Genomic DNA, 24,995 nt, shown 5'->3' with positions numbered 1-24,995 from the left:
TCCTTTTTTCTCCAGGTGGCGATTGGGAATTGGAGGAAAAGTCATTTGTGTACAGAGAAGTATTATGACAATTCTTTGGGAAATGACTTGTGAGTGGAATAGGCGGCTTGTGCAGGAGATCCTTGTCAGAGCGTAGATCTTGATGGGACTAGTCAATGCTGTAGCTTCGAGTGACATTTGAAGTGGTCTTGGTCGGATCTTATCCCTTTAGTCGAGGCGGGTTGATCTGTGAGTCATCACTATGATTCGTCGACCGACAACCGAGTGAGTTTTGGGACGAGAGCGCCATCGAGACGTCCGCTCGGGGAGTCGTCTTAATTGCGGAGGACCGACTGGTCCTACGCTTCGAGTCGGTTATGACGACTCTTGGTCGAGAGAGGGCTCACCTGCTTGACTGGTCAATAGACTTGACCTCGGTCCAGGCTTCTGAGTTTCTTGAGCCGGTCAAGACCATGGCTTTTTGGGCCTTTATAGTCAATCTTTCGACGTTCTTATCTCTAGATGGTAAATTACCATAACAGGAAGAAAAAGTGAAATTTGGTGAGACGTTCATTCCCCCAAATCAGGTAGTAGATAGAGCAAAGAAAATAAGTGTAAATTATTTTACAAGGACAAAATTTTAAAACCGTCCTATATGAACATTTAATCCTAAAAGCAGACCCATTTACATAATATTTTTAAAAACCGACCAGGTTTCAGTTTTGGCGCTGAAACTAGTTCGGTTTTTGTGAAAAAAACTTCCGAAACTTAACTCCCGTGAAGTTTAGTAAAACTGCTAAACTTCACGAGAGTTCAACTCCCGTGAAGTTTCATAGTTAAAAAAACTTTTTTGAACTATGAAACTTGACAGGAGAACTCCCGTGAAGTTTCAGAAGTTTTTTCACAAAAACCGACCTGGTTTCAGCGCCAATGCTAAAACCAAGTTGGTTTTTAAAAATATTATGGAAATAGGTCTTTTTTTGGGATTAAATGTGGAAAGAGGTTATTTTTAAAAATTTATCCTTTACAAAATGAAGGTAAAATTTAACTTTACAAGATGAAGGTAGAATATTTATATAATTTTATATGTATTCAATTCACTCCCTTTTTTATTAGAACTCCCAAAAAAGTTCTTTCAAGTAATATTTTATCTTTTTCCTCTCATTCGCGGTATTTCCTTTCCATTTTCATCTCCTTCCCTTCCGTAGTAGACTCCAACAAATGAAAAGGAAGCCAGGCCGACCCCACCATTTTTGACTCGGAGGCGCGAAACTCCAACATGTCCTTCTCTGCTCGAAAGCCTCATCGTCTTTTGAGGGGAACCTCAGAAAGGAGTTCTGCAAATTCTTGAATTAAACTTGAGAATTCTCTCTCTTCTTTCTCTTACTGCGAACCGAAGATTCTAGGTATTCTCCACTTCATTTTTCTTTAAAAATCGTTGCGAAAATGTTTTCTTTAAAAATCGTTGCGAAAATGTTGCAAAATTTCAAGATCTTCAATCAGTTTGGTAAATTTATGATTTTTATATGATTTAGGTTTTTTTCCCGCTTTACTCACATATTTGTTTGCAGTTATTGAGCATTATCCTGAATGATTGCGTTTTTGGATGAAGATTAGGTTTCAAGGTTAAGTTAACTAAGTTTATAATTAGCTAATGTTAATAAAATTTAGGTTTAGATTTAAATCCAATCAAGACATTGAGGCGATAGACTAAATGCTTTGAATCAACCTTACCATGCCCATATACCTAGAAGTTCCATGAGATACTTTTCTGCTGACAATTTTTTTCCTCTTTTGGTAATTTTTTTCCTCTTTTGGTACCATAATATTCTTATTTGTGCAAAGTTTTCCATCAGAATATTAGATTAATATATAGGATTTTCTATTTACTTTATGAATGTTGAAATCTGATCTCATAATGCTTTCTTTATCTAGAATTGACAAATCTTGGAGAGTTTAATTTAGGCTACTCACATTCTGTATATCACATCTCTTGCCAATTTTTTCTTGGTCAATAATTTGGCGTCAAGTTGTACAATCATTGCTTTTTTGTATCTTCCTCAAAATCGCATTGTCGTACCCATTTTGAGGGGTAACTGCTCGGAAATGATTGGTTAGGACAGCCAACAAGGATGCCTATATGCAAGAGATTTCTTTATTTACACAACCATATGATAATAGGCTATATCAACAATAAAAGCAAATCCTTTCAGCAGCACATGAGAATAGTCTCAGTTTATTCGAATATGATTCAACTGCGATAGCCCATCATTATTTTCATACTTATTTTTACATTTTAAGACGTGTTGGCTGAAAGTCGAATGTCCTCTCATACTGATTTCATTTTATCACGGGGATGCAATTGTCTGGTTACATGCTTCTCCTGGTTTATCCTTCTCCAAGATCAGTGGTCATATCTGGTAGGAAGCTATAATTTCCCCCCTATATATTATTAATTGTCTCTTCGAGTTAATTAATGCTTTTCTGATGTTTTCTGGCAAACCAAATTTACACACTTGCGTGCTTGGACTACATCATTCCTCTTACATAAGTGGAATCTCCTAAAATATAAACTGAATGGGTATGTTTTATTTGAGAAATATATTGATGTATGAATCAATTTCATTACAAGGTTATATTTGATTCTAAGAAAGAATAAAAAATACAAATTAAGATTTTTCTTTTCTAACTGGATGTTTTTGGTACACTTTTCCCTAATTCGTTATTAAAATAAAGTTCAGAATATCTCAGAAAAGCATAGGATATTTTGCCGCATGTTTCTGGTTTTATTTCCCTCAGGCTTTCATGTGTGAACAGTCCCATTCACTGCATAAGGATTCTCTGATGTCTGAATAACATAAACATCTAAGTAAACATGTACATAGAAGGAATTATAAGTACGAAATTCTTTGCTTATGGCACAGGATGTGTATTCTTGACGCCTCTTGCCTGATAATCGTATTGCTGAATGCATCTTACTCTGATATTTGGCATGGAACAAGCATGCTGATATCTTTGGACATAGTTTTGATTGTTAAGTGCATTGCATGAGAAGAAGATAGCTTAAGAATAGCCAAGACAACTTACCAAGTACCAACACGTTGCAAGGCCCCTCGGTCTCACTCCAGCAAGTCAACCTGGGATGCGTGGAACTTTCTGTTTCTCCATGCAAATTGTGATGCATGCTTATTTATCCAACTAGGTACATTTTCTCACCTGACTTTAAACTTCATAATCTCCTTATTTCTTTTACATCTATTTTATGTGGATGCCCATTTATATAGGGATGTAAAAAAGATAAACTTTTAATTATATTCTTATTCTGACGTCTATGGTATCCAATTGGATACCATATTTTTACTTTAAGCATAAAGGAAAATCAACTGCCCCTATCTTTCATCATTAAGAAGTTAACAAAACAAAAGTTCTAACATAAGCTTACAGCTCACTTGCAATCAATGTTTTAAAAAGCGGAAGCGCAAGGCGAAGAGTAGACCATTTAATAAAGCAAGGCGTAAGCTTCAAAGCGTGAGGAGTAAGCCTCGTAACTTTAGGGATTTTAATTTTAAAATTTGTAAAAATCATGAACATGTAAGATATAGTGGTGTAATAATTTACAAATAGATATATTCATGTCTTGATTACTAATAAGAACTAAACATGTGAAGTATAAATACAAATCACATAAGCTACATGCATAATATATATCTTATTTATAGTCATATGGTCATATTGAAGATACATAAGGGCACTTTAATGTTAGTAAAAAGATCTTCTTACATCTTCCTATCTTGTCCAGAGTGCTTCTAAAAAGAGAAGCACTGTTATGAAGCATGAAGCACACACTTCAATAATGCTATAAGAGATGAGGCGTAAGCTTCAAGGGATAAATAGCTTCACTCTTGAGCTTTGAAGTGTTTGTCATTTGAGAAGTTTCGAAGCGAGTTTCCAAAAAGCTTTTTCAAACATTGATTTACACAATCCAACGTTTAAAGTCATTGTAAACCCGCATTTTTTGCCTTTCATGAAATCAAGCCTTGCGTAAATTAAATTATGAGGTACAGATCCATTCCTTCCAAGCTAGGTTGCACAGATATGGGTGCAGACGTGGACACAAACACGAACATGGGACACGACAATTTTATAAAAGGCAAGTGATGGGGACATCATATATGTATATACCTTAGATCAAATATTGAATTAAAATACCCATAATATTGTTGAATAAGAGAAAGGTTCTTACTTAGATATTATGTCCCTTCTGCAGTAAACCTTCCTATAAACTGAGTAATACCATGCATTTAACTTGTTGCTCGCACATATTTTCATCGCAGTGGAACTAGATTGCACCGGTAAGAATGCGGAATAACACGTGAAAGCATATATCGTAAAACTTATAAAGTCTAGGATGAGGATATCTCATGGATATGGCAGTAATAAAATTGTGTACAAGAAAGTTCTTGTTTTTTTTTTATATTTTTATCTACAACGCAAGTGGGTTAGTATGGCTACAATATCAAAAAGAAAATACAACTCAGTAATGAAGAAAAATTTCAAGAGCAATCGAAATTTGCAGCAAGAAAGTAGAGAAATTATATAAATGCACCAACTGGTTAAACTGAATTGTCAATCTACTATGAATGCATTAGATCTCTAGCTTCTTAGTCCAGGGTACATCCCTCGTACATTAATGTGTGGGATATATTATTAACTTTTTGAATATATCATAGGAATATCCATTCCTTAGCTGAGTATCCAAGTACCAAGTATGTAGTAATATGGGCACATCTCCTTTGGCGAAATACACATGCAAAATAAAACAAAATTCATCTTTTTTCTTAGTTGTATTTGTGGTGGGAGATGGGCTGATAGACTGTCTGTGTGTTTGTTGACACGGTGGTTAGTGGATGATGGGTATTTCTTTCTCCTTTTCTTTTTTCTGTTGGATGTTGTTTTTCTTTTTCCTGTATTTGTGTCCGTGCATATGTGTGTGCGTGTGCGTGCTGAGTGTTCACTAATACAAGTTTAAATATTTTTGTCTTTGGGTATACACATCTTTGATACGTCTGCAATACATTATGGACTATCTGTCAAATATCGAAATAACAAATACATTTACATATCAATTATTGCAATGTTCATGCAAAACAGAATTGGTGCTGCTCACTTTTTTCCTATTCTTGTGTTTGTGTGGTGCTGGTGACGAGGGTGCATGTTTGTTTGTTGGTGTGGTGGTTAGCATGTGTGCATGCCGGTTCTCTGGGATTGATTTCTTTTTTCCCCGTCCAGTTTATTCCTTTTTCCTTTGGGAGGAGGGGGGTTAGCATAAGTCATGAAATATAAGCAACACATAATGCATGATGCTTGTATTATAACTCACTATGCAGTTAAGAGTGATGAAATCTAAGCCTATCCATGATGCTCATAAAATGGATGCGTGTGAAGCATTCTTTTACTATCTATAAGAATTAAGAATCACGTTAAATCAAACTAAGAATTAAGGGTTAACAACAAAAGTTCAGTTTTGATTGCATGAAGTGCGATGAGTATTTTTCAAATCTTTAAGTAATGGTTTTGGTTTTTGGGTTCAAATAGCTATCGTTTTTGAGCTCGATATACCAAAGAAACTAGTTTAGGGTTATAAGTAATGGGAAAATCAGGTTTTGCTTTGAACCACACGTGTCCATGGCGTGTTTACTGTGAATCCGTGTCCGACCTGTATTCGACACAAATATGGCATCCATAGTGAAGTGTCCGGGTAACCTAGCTGTCAAGGCATGGCTTAAGGACTTGAACAATTTATACCTCAAAGAACAAACTTATATTTGTATTTTTATGGAGTCATTAGTTATGTTAATGAGATAATTTGATTGACTTTCAAGATGACATAACCAAACTCATCTGGATCTTAATTCTGAACTTACTAAAATGAAAACCTTTCTCAATATTTGTCATTTTTCTTGGAAAATCATTCACACCATGACCTACCAAATGTAAAAGAGAAGATCGAGTACCTCTCTCTTGAAATGCAATTGTTCGGTTGTTGTCGTTGCTCGGAACTAACAGAAATTTGAGCGTGCAATGTGATAATGGCAGGAAAGATGACCATAGAGCTGCATTTGAATCAATTGTCATGGTTTCATCTATTGTAAGCATATTTTGTCATCAATCTCTGACATACCATCTCCGCTCTGAGAATGAATAGATAAAAAGCACATTTCACTACTGTAGTAGATTGATTTGTCTACTCTTCATCATGGATGTCAGGTTGTGCCTCTCTCAAAGTTAGGTGAGCGAAACCTTAAGAACATGACAAACCTCTGATTATGATTTCCATCAGGATAATCATTGTTGCTATTAGTTGGCCCATCGTCCTTTGTTTTGCTGGCCCATTTGCTAAAAAGCCAGTGCCCCACAACTCTTTAGTCTCATCTCCCATCCCTGTAGGTCTGCTCCCACCTTTTCCATCATACCCTAGCTCATCTTTCTTGTCGGCTGCCCCCTTGATAAAATGACAAAGCGAGTTGAAAGAAAAAAGGGAAAAAGTGAGAGGAGTGACGGTGAAGAGGAACCCGAGCTTTGTGCTCCTCTGCTTTGTGCGATCCTCTCCCCTTCTGTGATATTTTCCCGTCCATCGCTTTGTGCGATCCCTTCACCCTTTGTGAGTGATTGGCGAGAAGAATTGTGGTGAGTTCCACTTGTGTCCTTAGTGATGAAAATCTGAGGAAACAGTGACTGAAGAGTCAGGCTTCTGAGCTCAACAGCGACCGATCTTAACAGTGGTATCAGAGACTCGTTGAGTCGTCGCCGTTCAAACCTCCACCGATCGCCGCTGGACCCCTGCCGAACTGCCGAGCGAGTAGGTAAGGTTGAAACCCTTTCCTAGGATTTCACTCAGGTAAGGGGACGAAAAACTATTCCTGTGGCTTCTTTGTTTGATCTCGTCTGCATCGCCCCTTTGTTTGATGCTATATCAATTTTTCCATTTCCACTGCGGTTAATCTCTGGTTTTATTTCGCTGCGTTTAATTGTTGAAATTAAAATTGGTTTGTGCTCGTGCGAAAGAACAAAGAGTTTGAACCCGAGCTTCGTGCTCATTGTTATTCTAATTTTGTTCGTGCTAGTTGCCTCGCACACCTTGAGCCTGGTAAAATTTGAAATTTTTTTAGCTATATTTGTATTTTATTTTTTTCTGAAATTTTTTTGTTATTGTTTGTGCTCGTGTGAAAGAACAAAGAGATTGAAACAAGAACTTTGTGTTCATCGTTCTTCTTATTTGTTCGTGCTAGTTGCTTCACATGTTTTCAAGCCGGATAATTATCGAAATCAGATTTGTTCGTACTAGTTACTGTTTGTTTTTCTGTGTGAAGAATGTCTGCTGCTAATCAATATGGTATGGTTCAATATGGTATGGTTCCGTTCAACGGAAAATCCTGATTTTAGCATTTGAAAACAAAAAATAAAATGTATTTTAATGCAACAGAAGTCATTTAGGGCTGTTGGTCAGACTTATTTGACTTCTAACACTGAAGAAAAAAGGGCTGAAATGAACAAAAATGCTTGTTCCATAATTTATTTGAACTTATCTGACTCTGTGCTTAGAAAAGTTAGAATTTTAGAATCTGCTAAAACCCTTTGGAATAAACTTGAAGAACTCTATACTAAAACCTCTTTGCCTAGTAAAATTTTTTTGCTTGAAATTTTTTTCAAATTCAGATTGGATATGTCTAAGGACATTGAGCAGAACCTAGATATTTTCACAAAACTTATTTCAGATATTAAGTTAACTGGCGATAAACATATATATGACTATACTCCTATTACCCTTCTAAATGCTATTCCTGACTCATATAGTGATGTGAAATCTGCTATTAAAATGATAGAGATGAGGTTATCCTTGACATTATGGTCAATGGTCTTAGAGTAAGGAATTAGGTTTAAAACATTCTGGGGAAAATAAAAATTCTGGTGAGGTTATGCATGTGAGGGGTAGGCCTCAGAATAGGTCTAATAATCAAAATAATGCTAGTAATGGTGAATCAAGTAGAAAAAAATTAAAAAATGGAAGGGGTAGATCTAAGTCTAGGTTTAAAGTTAAAAAATGCTATAATTGTCATGAAACTGGTCACTTTATTAAAGATTGTCCTAAGCCTAAGAAAAATCAGCAAAATAATCATGCTAATATGCCTGTTTGTGAGGGCAAAATGGGTAAAATTTCCATGATTAATAATCTTTGTGATTATACATATTTGAACTCTGTGTTATCTAATTCTTTGTGTAAATCAGATTGGTAAGTAGACTCTGGTTGTACTTTTCATATGACTCCTTTTAAAAACATGTTTTCAAACTACAAGAAAATAGAGAATGACATTGTGTTAATGACAAATGAAAAGAAATACAATGTTTTAGGAACTGATGATTTATGCCTTAGGTTTTCTTCTGGTTCTGTGTTTACTTTGAAGGATGTTAGGCATGTTCCTGATTTACGTTATAACTTGATTTCTTGTGCATCTCTAGAAAATGATGGTTTGGAGGGAAAATGAGGTAAAGGGGTTATGAAAATTCTGAAAGGTTCCTCTTGTTATTTTTACTACTGAAAAACAAAATAACTTGTATGTTTGTCATGCTGAACCTGTGCTTGATTCTGTTAACTCTGTGATAGGTCATGCTGAACCTGTGCTTGATTCTGTTAACTCTGTGATAGGTGATAAATCTGTTTTATGGCATAATAGATTAGGTCACATGAGTAATAAAGGATTAGAAATTTTGCATAAAGAATGTCACTTTGGTAGTGATAAAATATCCCCCATCCCTTTCTGTGAATCTTGTGTGCTAGAAAAACAACATAAGGTTAGTTTTACTATTTCTTCTTTTCTAATCAGTCTTAAGTGTACTGATGTACTTGAATATTTGCATGCTGATGTGTGGGGTTCCTCTAGTGTGCTTACGCATGGAGGAAACCAATATTTTTTTTTCATAATTGATGATTATTCTAGGAAAGTTTGGGTTTTACTCATGAAACAAAAATCTGAAGTTTTTGATAAATTTAAAGACTGGAAAATTATGATTGAAAACCAAACGGGAAAGAAAATAAAAACTCTTAGGACAGACAATGGTCTTGAGTTTTGTAACAAACAATTGAATGATTTGTGTACTACTTGGGCCTACACACCCCAACAAAATAGGGTTGTTGAAAGGATGAATAGAACAGAGGGTGAGGGCTATGTTGGCCACATCTGGGCTCTCTAAGAAGTTCTGGGGAGAAGCTGTTTGTACTGCGACCTATTTAATTAACAGGTCTCATTTTGTTCCCTTAGGAGGGAAATGTCCTGAACTTGTGTTCACGGGCAAACTTCTTGATTTAAATAATTTGAGAATTTTCGGATGTGCTGGCTATGTGCATCAAAGGATTGATAAGTTAGAACCTAGATCTAAGAAATATATTTTCTTAGGATGCCCTGAAGGGGTAAAATGTTATAGGCTTTGGAATAAGAATGAATCGAGGTTTAAGGTAGTGATAAGTAGAGATGTTGTTTTTAATGAAAATGAATTTCCTTGTTTTCCTTAACATGTCCCTATTCTTGAAAATGATACTCCAAATGAGATGGAGCAAATGCCTATTATTAATCAACCTGAATCACCTCCTGAAGAAAAATTGAATGATATAATTATTGAAAATCAAGATGAGATTATTTCTAATGAGGTGGAGCATGATATGCAGGAAATAGATAACATGCATGATTTGAATGATTATCAACTCACTAGGGATAAAAATAAAAGAACCATTAGAAAACCTGAAAGGTATAGAGATTGCAATTTGAATGATTGTAATATGTCTGAGTTTGTCTTTAATGTGTTTGAATCCCTTGAATGCAATGAACCTAAGACTTATAGAGAAGCATTAAGGTCAAAATATTCTGAAGAATGGATTAGTGCTATGAAAAGTAAGATGGAATCCCTAAGAATTAACCAAACATGGAAACTTGTTCCTGAACTTGCTAGTTGTTCTGTAGTGGACTGTAAATGGCTGTTTAAGGTGAAACAAGAATCTAAAAGTATTAGGTTTAATGCTAGGTTAGTAGCTAAGGGATTTACTCAAAAGAAGGGAATTGGTTATGTTAAAATTTTTACTCCTGTTGTCAAATTCACTATTGTTAGAATTATGCTTGCTTTAGTTGCTCATTTTATTAAAACAAATGGATGTAACTACTGCTTTCTTGCATGGTGATCTTGATAAAAATATTTACATGCATCAACCTGAGGGTTTTATGGACCCTAAATTGCTTGATCATGTGTGTTTGTTAAAAAAAACTTTGTATGGTTTAAAACAATCATCTAGACAATGGAATATTAGATTTAATAAATGCGTGCAATCTTTAAAGTTTAAAAAGAGTTTTGCTGATCATTACCTGTATTATAAGAATATAGACTATGTGCTTGTATTTCTTTTAATTTATGTGGATGATATATTGATTGTTAGTCCTTGTTTGAAATCTATTGAGCATGTTGAAAAATGTCTTTGTAAAAATTTTGACATGAAAGACTTAGGCGATGCTAAAAGAATTCTAGGCATGAATATTATTAGGGACAAAAACAAATCTACTCTAGTTTTAAATCAAAGTTCATATGTCTAAAAACTTTTGAGTAAATTCGCTATGTCTGTTGCCAAATCTGTGAATGTGCCTCTTGCTTCCTATTTTGTGTTAAGTAAGGATCAGACCCCCAAGATTAAAACTGAAATAAATATTATGAAGAAGGTGCCATATTCGAATGCTATAGGATCGGTCATGTATCTTATGGTTAGTACTAGGTCTGACATTGCATATGCGGTTAGTTGCTTGAGTAGATATATGTCAAATCTTGGTATGTCTCATTGGAATGCCTTGAAATGGCTTTTAAGATATTTAAAATCCTCTGTGGATATAGGATTAACCTTCTCTAAGTGTTCTAAAGGTGTTAAACTAGTTGGCTATGTAGATTTCAATTATGTAAATGATAGGGATAATAGAAAATCTACCACTTCCTATGTGTTTACTTTGTGTGGCTCTTGCATAAGTTGGAAATCTCAACTACAACTCATTGTTTCTTTATCTACTACTGAATCTGAGTATGTTGCTACCACTGAAGCTTTTAAAAAGCTATTTGGCTTAGGGGCTTTATATCTGAAATTGGTTTTCTTGATAAAAATATGATTGTTTTTTCTGATAGTCAATCTGCTATTCAACTTTGCAAAAATCCTGTTTTTCATGATAGAACTAAACATATTGATGTTAGATTTTATTACATTCGGGATATAGTTAAAAATTGTGTTGTTAAGTTAGAGAAAATTCCCTCAAAATTTAATCCAACTAACATGGGTACTAAGTGTTTGCTTGCTGAAAAAATTATCTCGTGTCAAAGAATCTTAAATTTTGACTTTGGGTAATTTTTCTTTGCTTTGTGTGTTGCCTTTGTGGCCTATTAACTTGCTTTGTGCTTGTTAGTAGCTTTGTGATTTTTTTTCCCTTTGAACTCGATGATCATTTGGTAGAGTTCGGTCCTTTGTGGACTTGGCATGCGTGGTGATCTTGCCCCGATCTTTGTGATCTGAGTTTACTTTGTGTATTCTCTTCCATTGCTTGTATCTTTTTTGTGATCATACAGGTAATGGTTTGACGATGATGAGTCCTGTAGTTTCGTGTTTTTCTCAGTGCACTATCTTGGGCCAAAGGTGGAGATTGTTGCTATTAGTTAGCCCATCGTCCTTTGCTTTGCTGGCCCATTTGCTAAAAATCCAGTGCCCTACAACTCTTTAGTCTCATCTCCCATCCCTTTAGGTCTGCTCCCACCTTTTCCCTCATACCCTAGCCTATCTCTCTTGTCGGCTGCCCCCTTGATAAAATGACAGAGAGAGAGTTGAAAGGAAAAAGGAACAAAGTGAGAGGAGTGACGGTGAAGAAGAACCCGAGCTTTGTGCTCCTCTGCTTTGTGTGATCCTCTCCTCTTCTGTGAGCTTTTCCCGTTCATCCCTTTGTGCGATCCCTTCACCTTTTGTGAGTGATTACGGAGAAGAACTGTGACGAGTTTCCCTTGTGTCCTTGGTGGTGCAAATATGAGGAAACAGTGACTGAAGAGTCAGGCTTCTGAGCTCAATAGCGACGACCAGTATTATCGAGGCGTAAGGCGTAATATGGGGCGCAAAGTTCCCTTACGCGCACCATGCACAAGACGCACAACGAGGCGCATAACTCAAACTAATATTTGCCAACATCATAAGATAGAAACATATGAGCAACATGTTAGTTATCTACATCCAAAATTATGAGAATATCAACTTAAATCATCAAATTATGCTAACTGAATTTTTAAAGTAACAAAAAAGATACAAGAAACATGTATTTAAATCATCAAATTAAGTGATTAACAATTATGAGCATATGTTTATAAATTGTCACATAAAAAGTCTAAGAAATATAATTAACAAACGTGACTGTTCATAATTTTCTAGTTAGTATTCTTAATTGATATTTGCTACTTAGCATGAAAAGATGAAGAATGAATGTAACAATTACATATTTACATGTTCATAATTTGCTAGTTAGCATGCTAATTAGAGAAGAAAGTTACAATTAGCAAACAAGTATACTAAATTAATTATTGTTTCCTTTTTATAGGTTAAACATGAAAAGATGAAACTAGATTAGCAACTAGTAAGAAAGAGTATATTACATGATATAAATATATAATTATGTAAATTATTTAAAAAAAATAGAAGAAAGAGTATGTTACATAATGCAGGTGCGAGGCACACGTGAGGCGCGCGCGAGGTGCGAGCGAGGCGTGCGTGAGGCGCATGCGAGGCGCGCGCCTCACTGCGTGCAGCGCCCCGCCTCGCGTGCGGGCCGCATTTCCCCCAAGCCGAAGCGCCCCGCGCCCGGGGTGCGCCCGGGGCGCGCGTCTTAATAAGCCTGGCAACGACATCGATCTTAACAATCATAACATAGAGGTAGCTAGATTATATGGAATTAGTATGTATCAAGGTTTTAAATGTCGGATGTCGGGTTCATGTCGAACGGCTGAAATCCATGTCGGATAGCGAAAATCGGGGATATATCAGGGAACATGGACTAAATATCGGATTGCCATATCGGGTGGTGCACATATGTATAATATCATGTCCTAAATATAATCTAAGCATTCCTAAATTCAATGTAAGTATACTTTATAAATTCTAGAGGTTGTGTTGGCGATGGGTGGATTCTGACGTCGCAGGGAGACAGTGCTGACGACGGGATGTCGCAGGGAGACAGTGCCGAGGCTATTCTTATTCTTCTTCGTCTACTCGGGGTTCTTCGGATGAGCCACCGACCATCCTCTCCCCTTTATCCCGACGACGGAATACCCTGCCGCCTTCGGGTTTGGTTGGGGTTCGAATATTGAGGCGCAACAGGAGATGGATGACGAGGGTCCGAGATGGAGGTGGGGGAATAGCGTCGTCGTTCACGAAAGGAGTGATCGGTTCCCAAGTCCACTGTAACCCTAATTTTTTTTTCTTTCTATCGGGTTCATAAGAAACCCTTAAACATGAGAACGGGTCAAACGAGCTTGGGTTTTTATCACTAAATCCAAACCCGATAACAAAAAAAACAGATCTTAAAAAAGAAGGGTCATATCGGCCGATTTTTCAAAGCTGAAAAATCGGTCGATAGGCCCGATATGGCCTTGATATTTCTGATTTGGTCCTGAAAACCGATATACGAGTTGAAAACGCCCATGTCGTGTCGCTCAAGCCCTCAAACCGACATGTCGGACATGTCGGTCGACATTTAAAACCTTGGTATGTACAGACATTTTTCTATCAGTTCTATAGTTATGTACCTCTTACCATGCAAGTGGTCGAACTACATCTTTGACTGGGCCATGCAAGAGTCTTACATGAGAAGAAGAGAGCACAATGGAGCCTCAGACGACTTGCCGGTAACTTGAATTGAGCTACTATCCCTTACACCAATTCCGGCAAGTCATCCTTGGCTTCATTCCACTTTCAGACTCTCTGCCTCTTCAGGTAAGGCCCTGCCATGAACACTACCATACGGCTCCATATTGCAACTCTCTGTTTTCTTCATTCATGCCTTTTCTGCTGTTGTATTTATAGATGTGTTCCGGATCAATCCGCCCACCATTCCAAGTCCATCTAGACCTTTCTTCTTTTGGTTGGCTACAGAGTGGGACAGGATAGAGATATGTTGGTTTTCTTTCCATACATAGGGTGGCTTGAGGGGTTCCCCATAAAAGGACTTGTGGTGATGGGAGCGCAGGGTAGAGTTTGTTAGGTGGTTGTGGGAATAGGATCTTTTATCGAAGGCAGGCAAGATTTTGGGGAAGCCCATGCTTGGAGCATGACCTGATGATACGAAGAAGATCTAATTATATGGTCCCGAGCCAAATGGAATTTGAGTTGGTGAGTTCCCTTCTGCTGTTCTCTTCTGGTGTGTTTATAAGCTCTTCATGAGCTTTCCATGAATATCATGTGAGTTTTGCTTCATAATCAGATGGATGGATATATGAATATGGATATGGGTGTCATTTACAGTGTATTATTAACTGCGACTGAAATAAACCAGGCTTAGATTCTTTATGTTGCTTTCTCAGCGGCAGTGATTAATAGGATGACTGAGTCTGCATCCAGATCTCCGAGGTTGAGTTGTGTTACATGAGGTCACTAGGTTTGGGCTGAGCGCTCTCTGTTTTTTTTTAATTAACCCAGCCAGGAATCGAACTCAAAGCCGCGGGAGCCATATTGAAAGGCGCTCTTTTAACAAACTGAAAATATATCTATAAATAATAGTATGAGGACATAGAAAAAGGTAAAGAAACTAAAGGAAGCATAGAAGTGCTGTCAAGATCTTAATGTGCAGGAACCTTATAAACCTAAGAAAATATTACAATAAAATGATAATCCCAATTAGAAAATAAATGAGGGGGCGTATCAATAATGTTGAAGGTCTAAATCTACTGATCCCAACCTTTATTTGGATCACCACCCACCAAAAAAATTCACAACCTATATGTCAGATAATTAATGATGATTTTGCTAATTTTTCTCAGTTTTCCAGCCATGATTTACTTCTGCATTCTGAATTCGAAATTTACATAACCTATCATAATATAAATATTTTATGGTGCTCGGAATATTGATTTTGGATATAGATATGAGTACTTCAGTGTGTTAGCCCTATGCAGGTTAGGTCGCAGAACCTTATCCGTCTAGATTCTGTCTCATTGAGTGAATGGTCTAGGACTATGTTCAGTCCAAAACAAACGGTTATTGCAAATAATGTACCTACATTTGCGAGGCATTTTCTTGTCTAGTCCTGGCTACAGATGGATCAACTTTGGTCATGGTACAGCTTACCTTATCAGTTGTCTGCAAGCTCAGCTTCTGAGAGAACTTGCTGGAACTGCTGTTCTTTTGGCTTGAAATGCCGCGTGGCTGGGGGCTTTTGAGGTCTCGGCCTTGAGGTTGCCGTGAACAGCATTCTCCTCCATTTGTTCAGATTCTAAGTTATAATATGGTTAACTCCTTTTTCCGATAGACCCTCGTATCCAACAGGTTGCAGAAATGATTGGAACGAAGATGAGTATGGATACAGCTGGATAAAAAATGTTTACGCAGATCCTGGCAGCAGTTAGGCGAGTCTTCTTAGCTTTGGCTGCATCAAGAGCAATAAGAGTGCCGAAACCTTGAGCTATTTCAGCATTTCCGAACCACGCCACTTGCCATCCACTGTTTGGATCTTCCTTTGCAACTTGCTACTTTGAGCACCTCTTTGGCATTCAAGAGGGCAACAAGTTAGCATGAACGGGGAAGGATTAAACAGATCCTTCATTTTAGTGAGAGCTACTTGCTTTTCTTCAAATTGGGAGTTAGGGGTAGACTCCATTCTGTGAGGACTTGGATGCTCTTGAACATAAAAAGAGTGAATCTTGAAAGAGCTTTAACCCTCATCAATCAACTTGATTACATGCTTTAGGATGTTTTTCCAGAACTTGCCTGTTGCTTATTCTCCTTCTGCTTCATACAACATGTTGATTCTGGTTGTGTTTCTTTCTCAAATGTAACAGCTTTTAAATTTTCTGACTCTAAACAAGGATCACATGAATAAAAATATAATTAGGCTATATCCTTGGAACCAAGCTGATTATGGTTTGAATTTAGAATCTTCCCTCTGTGGCTTGTTCCATCCACTAGAAAAGTGCAGAAGACAGACTCAGAACCTTAACAGTTTCACCTCATATAGCCATTCACATTGCTAGAACTAGTCTTAGATGTTTTCCTCAAAGTCTGGGTGTGGGTTCTTTTTATTCGTAGTTCTGGGAGTTTTTTTAGATCTAGGAGTTTAAGGCTTCAACCTTGATAAATATGACCCAATAATCAGTGTTTGGTTTCTGTTTGTACCTACATTCTGTCCTGTATTGGACTTCTCTACTTGTTTGAAATTGAGAAACTTTTTTCTCTAATAAAGTGGATAGGACGTATTGTTAGTTCTGGTAGTGTGCCTGACAACCCGATCCAGTTTCAATTCAAACTTTTGGATAAGGGCCTAAACATCATCTCTGATAGTATAAAGCATGGGTTGTAGTAATATATCCTCTACAAAAAAATTACAAAGGTAGAATTGTCATATATGAGCAATGAAATTTTGTCGATGCCAATTTGATTTTTAGGAGTTTTGGGTAATGCAAAATCCAGACCCTAATGTACAAATTATTAATTCTCATTCCTGATATTGGTCTAGATTTCTTATTGTGTTTGGATTATCAAATGAAGTGGAAATTTATGATGGGTAAATCAGATCTGAATCTGACCCAACTTGATACCTTTGCCATTATAAACTGCTTATGTTTTCGCCACAAGTAATATGTGCAAAATCTTTGTGAATCCTAGCCACATTTCATCTTTGGGCTCCAATTGGCTGATTAAGTGCCTGATTTCTTTCTCTTTCCTTATATTTTCTGTTGTTTCCATTTCCTTTATTTAGAGCATTTTCTTCTTCTATTTTTAATGTTTTTCATCGCTTAGGTAGTATCAGTAGATATTTTGATGCTTTCACCGTTTTCTTACATCTGATTGTTGATACTGCTAAAACAATAGTGGCCGGTCTAGTTCTAAGTTCAATGCTGTCAATCATTGACACTTTCAACTTCTTTATCAATTTATTTATTTTTGTCTCATCTTCAGACCCTACAAATTGTGTACTATCAGTTCTTAAATTCTTTTCTTGTGTGTGAGTGTTGTAACTATTTTGGTTTCTATCAAAATTAGCAGTGTCTGGATGTCAATTTGAAAATGAGTTTACCTTTCAAATTTTTGCTTGGTGTGAATTACATTTTAAGTTTTGGATTTTTTTTCTCGCTAATTTGGAATACGTCGATGAAAATTTTAAGGTATTGTCTGTTCTCCAATAAAAATAATCTTTGTAAAAGAGAAACATTGTTGATGGAAAAGCCCTGGTAGAGATTGCTATATCATTATTCTACTGTTTTGCACGGGCAATGCATGTGAACCGTTTAGACGATTGACATAATTCTATGAGTGGCCGTTGTAAAGAACTTCAAACTTAACATCTACAATATTTGGCATCTTAAATGGCTATGAGTTGTTAATAGAATATAGTTGGAAGATATTATGTTTTAATTTCAGAATCTTAAATTTAAATTGATGGGAAGCAGGCAGCTGCTCTTGGTCAAACAGCTGGTCGAAAGGGCTATCACCATCTTATTTTAGTAGAAATAGAGATTCATTTTTTGCATGTTTCTGAATATATTGTTAATATCCTATGTTTTGTTAGGTTGGACTGTTAATATGTTACGAGGTGTAACTTTTGGTTGGATTGAAATCCATCTTGATATGTTGAATCGTGGGTTATAAGCTTCAGTTGGAGTTAATATCATTCATATAGGGGCTTAGCTTTTGAGAAACATGTGCTATTTGCTTTGACATTTCTACCGAAACTTCTAAGTTAATTACTCGACATTGAGTGCATATCATACAGTTTTTTTTGTTTACCTAATGACGTTGCAAATTATGAGCCCATAGTCATGAACTTATACTCTAGGTAGAGCATAAATTCACGGTATTCGTTGGACCTTTTAAACCAAAGTCATTTACCTTTTTTTTTGGAGCACTTTTGCTGTTATTTGGCAATGATGGTTGCCTGCAATAAGGTTAGACCTTCCTCAGATTGCTATCTATTTTCTTTTGTCCATGCATGTCTAATTTCTGTCATTTTAGGTCTTTATAATTTCTTATGGTTGTCTAATTGGATTTGGATCATACCTGGTTCTAAATTAAGATCAAAATTTGGAAACTAACTTTTCAAAACTATCACCCATTTCCAAGTACAGAGTTGGCCTTCTTAAATTGGCTTGATGTTCCCAACAAAGGCCTCAATTTCCTAGCTCTTATCAAGCACCTATTTGCTCCTCCCTTTACCATCTCCGACGTCAAGTTGGGGGACAGGCGATTTTGCTCATATCTGATTTAGAGTTTGCTGATGGTTATGCTTCAGCCTTGAGGAGAGAAAAATGCAAGATATTACAACAGTTGGGAATGATATTATAGGAAAACCAAGGTTTGATAGTAAACTTTTATGGCTTTATGAAGGATTTGGAGGAGAACATGAACTAATCCCATGACAATGGTGAGGTTGAAATAGGGATAGGAGTTTCCTAAAATTTGACAGTAACATAATAATAGCAGCTCTAAGTTTATATTCATGGGCATAGAGGATATCTCCGTATCTCTAGTGTATTTGTTTCAGAAATTTACAGAATTTTGATCCATAAGTGAAGTATATCTTTGCAGTGTTGATTTCGGGTACAAGTCACTTTCAAATAGGACAAAAAATGACCCGCGTAATCTATCTAGCATGTAGGGCATTGCTTATGCTCTGATGATAGTCTACTAATACTCAAAGGCTGTGATTTGAATGCCTAAGGTTTGCATGATGACTGCCTCTTATAACGTGGAGGAAATATAGATGTTTTTGGCTAAGAGTTCATGACTCGTGAGGCAGCGTAGCCATCTATAAGGAAGAAGAGGAGGCGGCATGCCAGGACCGAGGCGCTGAGAGTAGTTATTGTCAGCACTCAGTCACATATGTTGACAATTATTGGAGCGTGCCCCACCTCACTTCAAATCACCGAAAGAAGCAGCAACAAAGTTTGAAAAGGAAAATAAAACAAAAATGGCGGGTCCTACAGCATAGTAAAATATTAATATTTTATTATGCATATTGTTTTTCCAAAAACTATAAATAGGCTCCAAATTCTTAAGGAAAAACTCATCTCAGAAACAACTTCTCTTATAGAAGAGTGAGAGCGAGAGAGAAAAAAATAGAGAGAGAATATCTCCTTGTAAAGAGAGATTGTAACTCCAGAGTTTTCTCATAGTGGATTCTTCTATCATTGCTCGTGGACGAAGGCAATCAAGTACCGAACCACGTAAATCTGTGTGTCCAACTTTTTATCTTTAATTTTGCTCTACTATTGCTGCGATCCTGCTCTATTAGGCCCCAAGTTTGTCCCAAAAAGTGGTATCAGAGCCAACTTAGGGTGCTTATATATATCTACTTACTTATCGTATGCTCTGTGGCTGTCACCAAAGGTGGATCATCCACATCAGAAAATAAGTTAGGTTATCATTTACCCTTTAAATGTGAAGGGTACTATTCACGAGTACGGTAATGTTCATAAATACGATATTATTCACAAGTACGATACTATTCACATGTACGGTTACTGTTCATAAATACAGTTACTGTTTACGTGAGATAGTAAGAAGTTATTGTTCATGGTAGAAACAATGGCGACAAAGTTTAAGATCGAGAAATTCGACGGGAGTAATTTCTCACTGTGGAAGCTGAAGATAAATGCTATCTTGAGAAAAGATAATTGCCTGACGGCCATTGGTGCAAGGCCGGATGACATCACAGATGATAAGAAGTGGAACGAGATGGACGGAAATGCTATTACAAATCTCCATCTGGTATTAGCAGACGGAGTGCTGTCAAGCATAGAGGAGAAGAAGACAGTAAAGGATATCTGTGATACTTTAACAAAGCTATATAAAGCGAAATCCATGCACAACAAAATCTTCTTAAAAAGACTTTACATTCCGAGGATGACGGAACCTACATCGATGATCGACCACATCAACACCCTAAACACACTGTTCTCCTAACTCACAACGTTGGGGTATACAGTTGGCGCGAATGAACGTGCAGAACTTCTACTTCAGAGTCTACCTGACTCGTATGATCAACTCATCATCAACCTAACAAACAGCGTCCTCATGGACAATCTAGTCTTCCACGATGTTGCAGCCACTGTTCTGGAGGAAGAAAATCAGCGCAAGAACAAGGAAGACAGGCATGCAACTTCGTAACAAGCGGAGGCTTTAATGGTGACGAGAGGAAGATCAACGGAACGTGGTTCCAATGGGAATCATACCCATGGTAGATCAAAATCACGAAGTAAAAAAGAATATCAAATGATACAACTGTGGCAAAAGAGGGCATGTCAAATCGGAGTGTTGGCACAATAAGAAGAGTGAAGATAAAAAGTCTTCAAAGCCATCAACATCTCAAGGATGCGTTGTCAGCACATCAGATGATGGTAAAATTCTATTCAGTGGAGCAACCACTGTTGATGAAGGCAGAAAGAGCTTTGCTGATGTCTGGCTTCTGGATTCAGCAGCCTCGTGGCACATGACCTCCCGGAGAGAATGGTTTCACAAATATGAACATATCTCAGGAGGATCTGTATTCATGGAGAATGATCATGCATTGGAGATTTCTAGTATTGACACTATCAAAATCAAAATGTTTGATGGTATAATACGCACCATTCAAGATGTACGACATGTGAAGGGTTTAAAGAAGAATCTATTATCTTTGGGACAATTAGACGAGCTTGGGTGCAAGACCCATATAGAAAACGGGATCATGAAGATTGTTAGAAGGGCGCTTGTGGTAATAAAAGGAGAGAAGATAGCTACAAATCTATACATACTCATGGGAGAAACCCTACAGGAAGCTGATTCATGTGTGACATCAACCAGCCATATAGAAGAACAAACCATGATTTGGCATCGCAAACTAGGCCACATGTCAGAACGAGGCTTAAAGATTCTCTCCGATCAGAAGCTGCTTCCTGGACTTAAATGTCAGAACGAGGCTTAAAGATTCTCTCCGATCAGAAGCTGCTTCCTGGACTTAATTCGGTAGCTCTTCCATTCTGCGAGCATTGTGTTAATCAGAAGCTGCTTCCTGGACTTAATTCGGTAGCTCTTCCATTCTGCGAGCATTGTGTTACAAGTAAGCAACATCGACTGAAGTTCAACACATCGAGTTCTAGAAGCAAGGCTATTCTGGAACTAGTTCATTTTGATGTATGGTAAGCACCGGTTACATCCTTGGGAGGAGCAAAGTACTTTGTGTTCTTTATTGATGACTACTCCAGGAGATATTGGGTGTATCCTATCAAGAAGAAAGCGGATGTGTTCTCAGTCTTTAAAACCTACAAAGCGCGGGTCGAGCTTCAATCTAAGAAGAAGATCAAGTGCTTGAGGTCAGATAATAGAAGAGAATACACAGACGGTGAATTCCTAGCATTCTGCAAGCATGAAGACATCAAAAGACAATTCAGTAAGGCTTATACTCCTCAACAAAATGGAGTGGCGGAGCGGATGAATAGAACTCTGTTGGAAAGAACAAGAGCTATGTTGGCAACTGCAAATCTGGATAAACTCTTTTGGGCGAAAGCAGTAAAAACCGCCTGTTATATGGTGAATCGATCTCCATCAACTGCAATACAATTAAAGACGCCTATGGAGATGTGGACTGGCAAGCCAGCTGATTATTCCAACCTCTATATATTTGGAAGTCCAGTGTACGTAATGTACAATACCTAAGAAATTACAAAGTTGAATTAAAAATCTAGAAAATATATATTCTTGGGGTATGCTGATGGAGTAAAAGGGAATCGCCTGTGGGATCCCATTGTCCGTAACGTTATCATCAGCAAAGATGTTATCTTTATAGAGAACCAACTACAAAGTGAAGAGAAAGAAAACAGTTCGAGGAATGACTCAGAGACTGTAGCTGTTCAGGTAGTAAATAATCCGAATTCTTCTGAAGCAATACCGGAGCATGATGTACAAAAAACCGGTCGAGTCCGAGGCTCCAGAAATTCGAAGGTCAACTCGTGAGAGAAGACCACCGACTTGGCACTCGGAGTATATTACGGAGAGTAATGTTGTATACTATCTTCTAACAGAAGATGGAGAGCCATCAACTTTTCATGAAGCTATAAATGGCACAGATGCATCTTTGTGGATGGCAGCAATGCAGGAAGAAATTGAAACTCTCCATTAGAACAAGACTTGGGAACTTGTGTTACTGCCACAAGGAAGAAAGACCATTGGAAACAAATGGGTCTACAAGATCAAGCGAAATGACGATGATCAAGTGGAGCGATATCGTGCTAGATTGGTGGTAAAAGGATATGCTCAGAAAGAAGGTATTGATTTTAATAAAATATTTTCTCTTGTAGTTCGACTTACAACAGTCCGAATAGTCCTGGCTATGAGCGCTATATTTAACTTACATCTAGATTAGCTAGATGTGAAAACAATATTTCTTCATGGAGATCTTGAAGAAGAAATTTACATACTCCAACCAGAAGGTTTTGAAGAAAAAGGAAAAGAGAACTTGGTTTGCAGATTGAACAAATCTTTGTACGGTCTAAAGCAGGCGCCAAGGTGTTAGTATAAGAGATTTGATTCATTCATCATGAGCCTTGGATACAACAAACTTAATTCAGACTCTTGTGCATATTTCAAGAGGTTTGGTAAAAATAACTTTGTTATCTTATTGTTGTATGTTGATGACATGTTGGTTGTAGGCCTCAACAAAGATCGTATCAAAGAATTAAAGGCTCAGTTGGCTAGGAAATTTGAAATGAAGGATTTAGGATCTGCAAATAAGATTCTAGGGATACAAATTTACCGAGACAGAGTTAATAGAAAGATTTGGCTTTCTTAGAAGAACTATTTGAAAAAAATCTTGCTGCGCTTTAACATGCAAGATTGTAAGTTAATTTTTACCCCACTTTCTGTTAATTTTGAGTTATCCTTCAGTATGAGTCCTAGCAGTGAAGAAGAGAGGATGGAGATGTCTTGAGTACCGTATGCATCAACAGTGAGAAGCTTAATGTTTGCTATGATTTGTACAAGACCAGACATTGCACAAGCAGTGGGAGTGGTTAGTCGATACATGACGAATCCTGATAAAGAGCATTGGAATGCTGTAAAGAGGATTTTAAGATACATTCAAGGAACCTTAAATGTTACATTATGTTATAGGGGATTTGATTTTATTATCAGTGGATATGTTGATTCTGATTATGCAGGTGATCGTGATAATAGCAAATCCACCACAGGCTATGTGTTTACACTTGCTGACGGAGCTGTAAGCTACATTTTAAAACTACAGTCAGTTGTGGCTACTTCAACAACAAAGGCAGAATATGTAGCAGCTACACAACCTCAATGTGGTTGAAGATGAGGCTGGAGGAACTCGATCATGAACAAAAGAAGATATCTCTATTTTGTGACAGTCAGAGTGCTTTGCATTTGGCAAGAAATCTAGCCTTTCATTCAAAAACCAAACACATTCGAGTTCAGTACCACTTCGTTCGTGAGAAAGTGAAAGAAGGAATAGTGGATATGTAGAAAATTCACACCAAAGACAACCTAGCTGATTTTTTGACAAAAGCAGTCAATACCGACAAATTTATTTGATGTCGATCCTCTTGTGGCCTGACGGAGACGTAAGCAACATGAAGATGACAAGATAGAAAGAATTATGTGAAGATATGATTGATACTCAATCAAATCTTCAAGTGGGAGATTGTCAGCACTCAGCCGCATATGTTGACAATTATTGGAGCAGGCCTCACCTCACTTCAAATCACCGAAAGAAGCAGCAACAAAGTTTGAAAAGGAAAAGAAAACAAAAATGACGGGCCCCACAACATAGTAAAATATTAATATTTTATTATGCATAGTATTTTTTCAAAAACTATAAATAGGCTCCAAATCCTTAAGGAAAAACTCATCCCAGAAACTTCTCTTATAGAAGAGTGAGAGAGAAAAAAATAGAGAGTATCTCCTTATAAAGAGAGATTGTAACTCTAGAGTTTTTTCCTCATAGTGGATTCTTCTATCCTTGCCCGTGGACGTAGGCAATCAAGTGCCGAACCACGTAAATCTGTGTGTCTAACTTTTTATCTCTACTATTGCTACGATCCTGCTCTATTAGGCCCCGGGTTTGTCCCAACAGTTATCATGGCCTGATACTTGATGGCAAATTCACCAAAAATTCGATGCACTTGGAACAGATGATTAAACCTAAACAAAGAAGAGAAGCCACACGTAGCCATAAATAAATGCTTGTGCTGCAATCTTACGATTACACACATTATTGGTTGTACCTGAATTATATTTCGAGGAAGTTTTAACTGTTTCAGTCTATGCGAGATTTGGAATGAAACACATTTCTAGATTGTTTGCATTTGGTTAAAAGAAGTCTGTAATTGCCAACAAAAATTTCCACCAGAACATCTTCTCCCCCTCCCTTTCGCCACATAACCAACGCTCTCAATCCTTGAAGATAGTACATACAATGGAAGAAATCTAAAATTCTTCTCCTCGCTTTGACTCCCCACTCTTAAATCTGGAATGTAGTTCATACAGTTGAAAGAAACCAGAATCCTTCTTAGTTTCTTTTCTATTCATTTATTTATTTTTGTTGAAAGTCATTTTCCAACCCGTTAATCTCAATTTATGCTCCTTACTCTATAACTATCTCTGGCAAATGTGCGATCCCACCTGCACAACACCCATCTTTGGTTCCACACTCCTTCAAGTAACTTTGACAACAACCGTTTATCTCTCTTCTCCAGTGAATTCC

General features: G+C 37.2%; 1 protein-coding gene and 1 long non-coding RNA gene across 2 annotated transcripts in view; one reads left to right on the top strand and one right to left on the bottom strand.

The window, feature by feature from the left end:
• On the top strand, window positions 1,136–16,164 carry LOC109840348. The gene is made up of 3 exons (XR_002246889.1): window positions 1,136–1,385; window positions 2,904–3,181; window positions 15,202–16,164. It is a non-coding gene; the product is annotated as an uncharacterized LOC109840348 (long non-coding RNA).
• LOC109842240 (cadmium/zinc-transporting ATPase HMA3-like) overlaps window positions 21,562–24,995 on the bottom strand; it is a gene marked incomplete at its 5' end in the record, with an annotated part of 11,815 nt that continues 8,381 nt past the window's right edge. The window contains 2 exon segments of the mRNA XM_020411141.1: window positions 21,562–21,636; window positions 23,129–23,328. Of these exon segments, the coding sequence (XP_020266730.1) occupies window positions 21,562–21,636; window positions 23,129–23,328 (275 nt within the window).

Source organism: Asparagus officinalis, chromosome 5 (genome assembly GCF_001876935.1).
Source record: "Asparagus officinalis chromosome 5, Aspof.V1, whole genome shotgun sequence".
Lineage (NCBI taxonomy): Eukaryota > Viridiplantae > Streptophyta > Magnoliopsida > Asparagales > Asparagaceae > Asparagus > Asparagus officinalis.
This window is presented reverse-complemented; position numbering and strand designations above follow the sequence as displayed.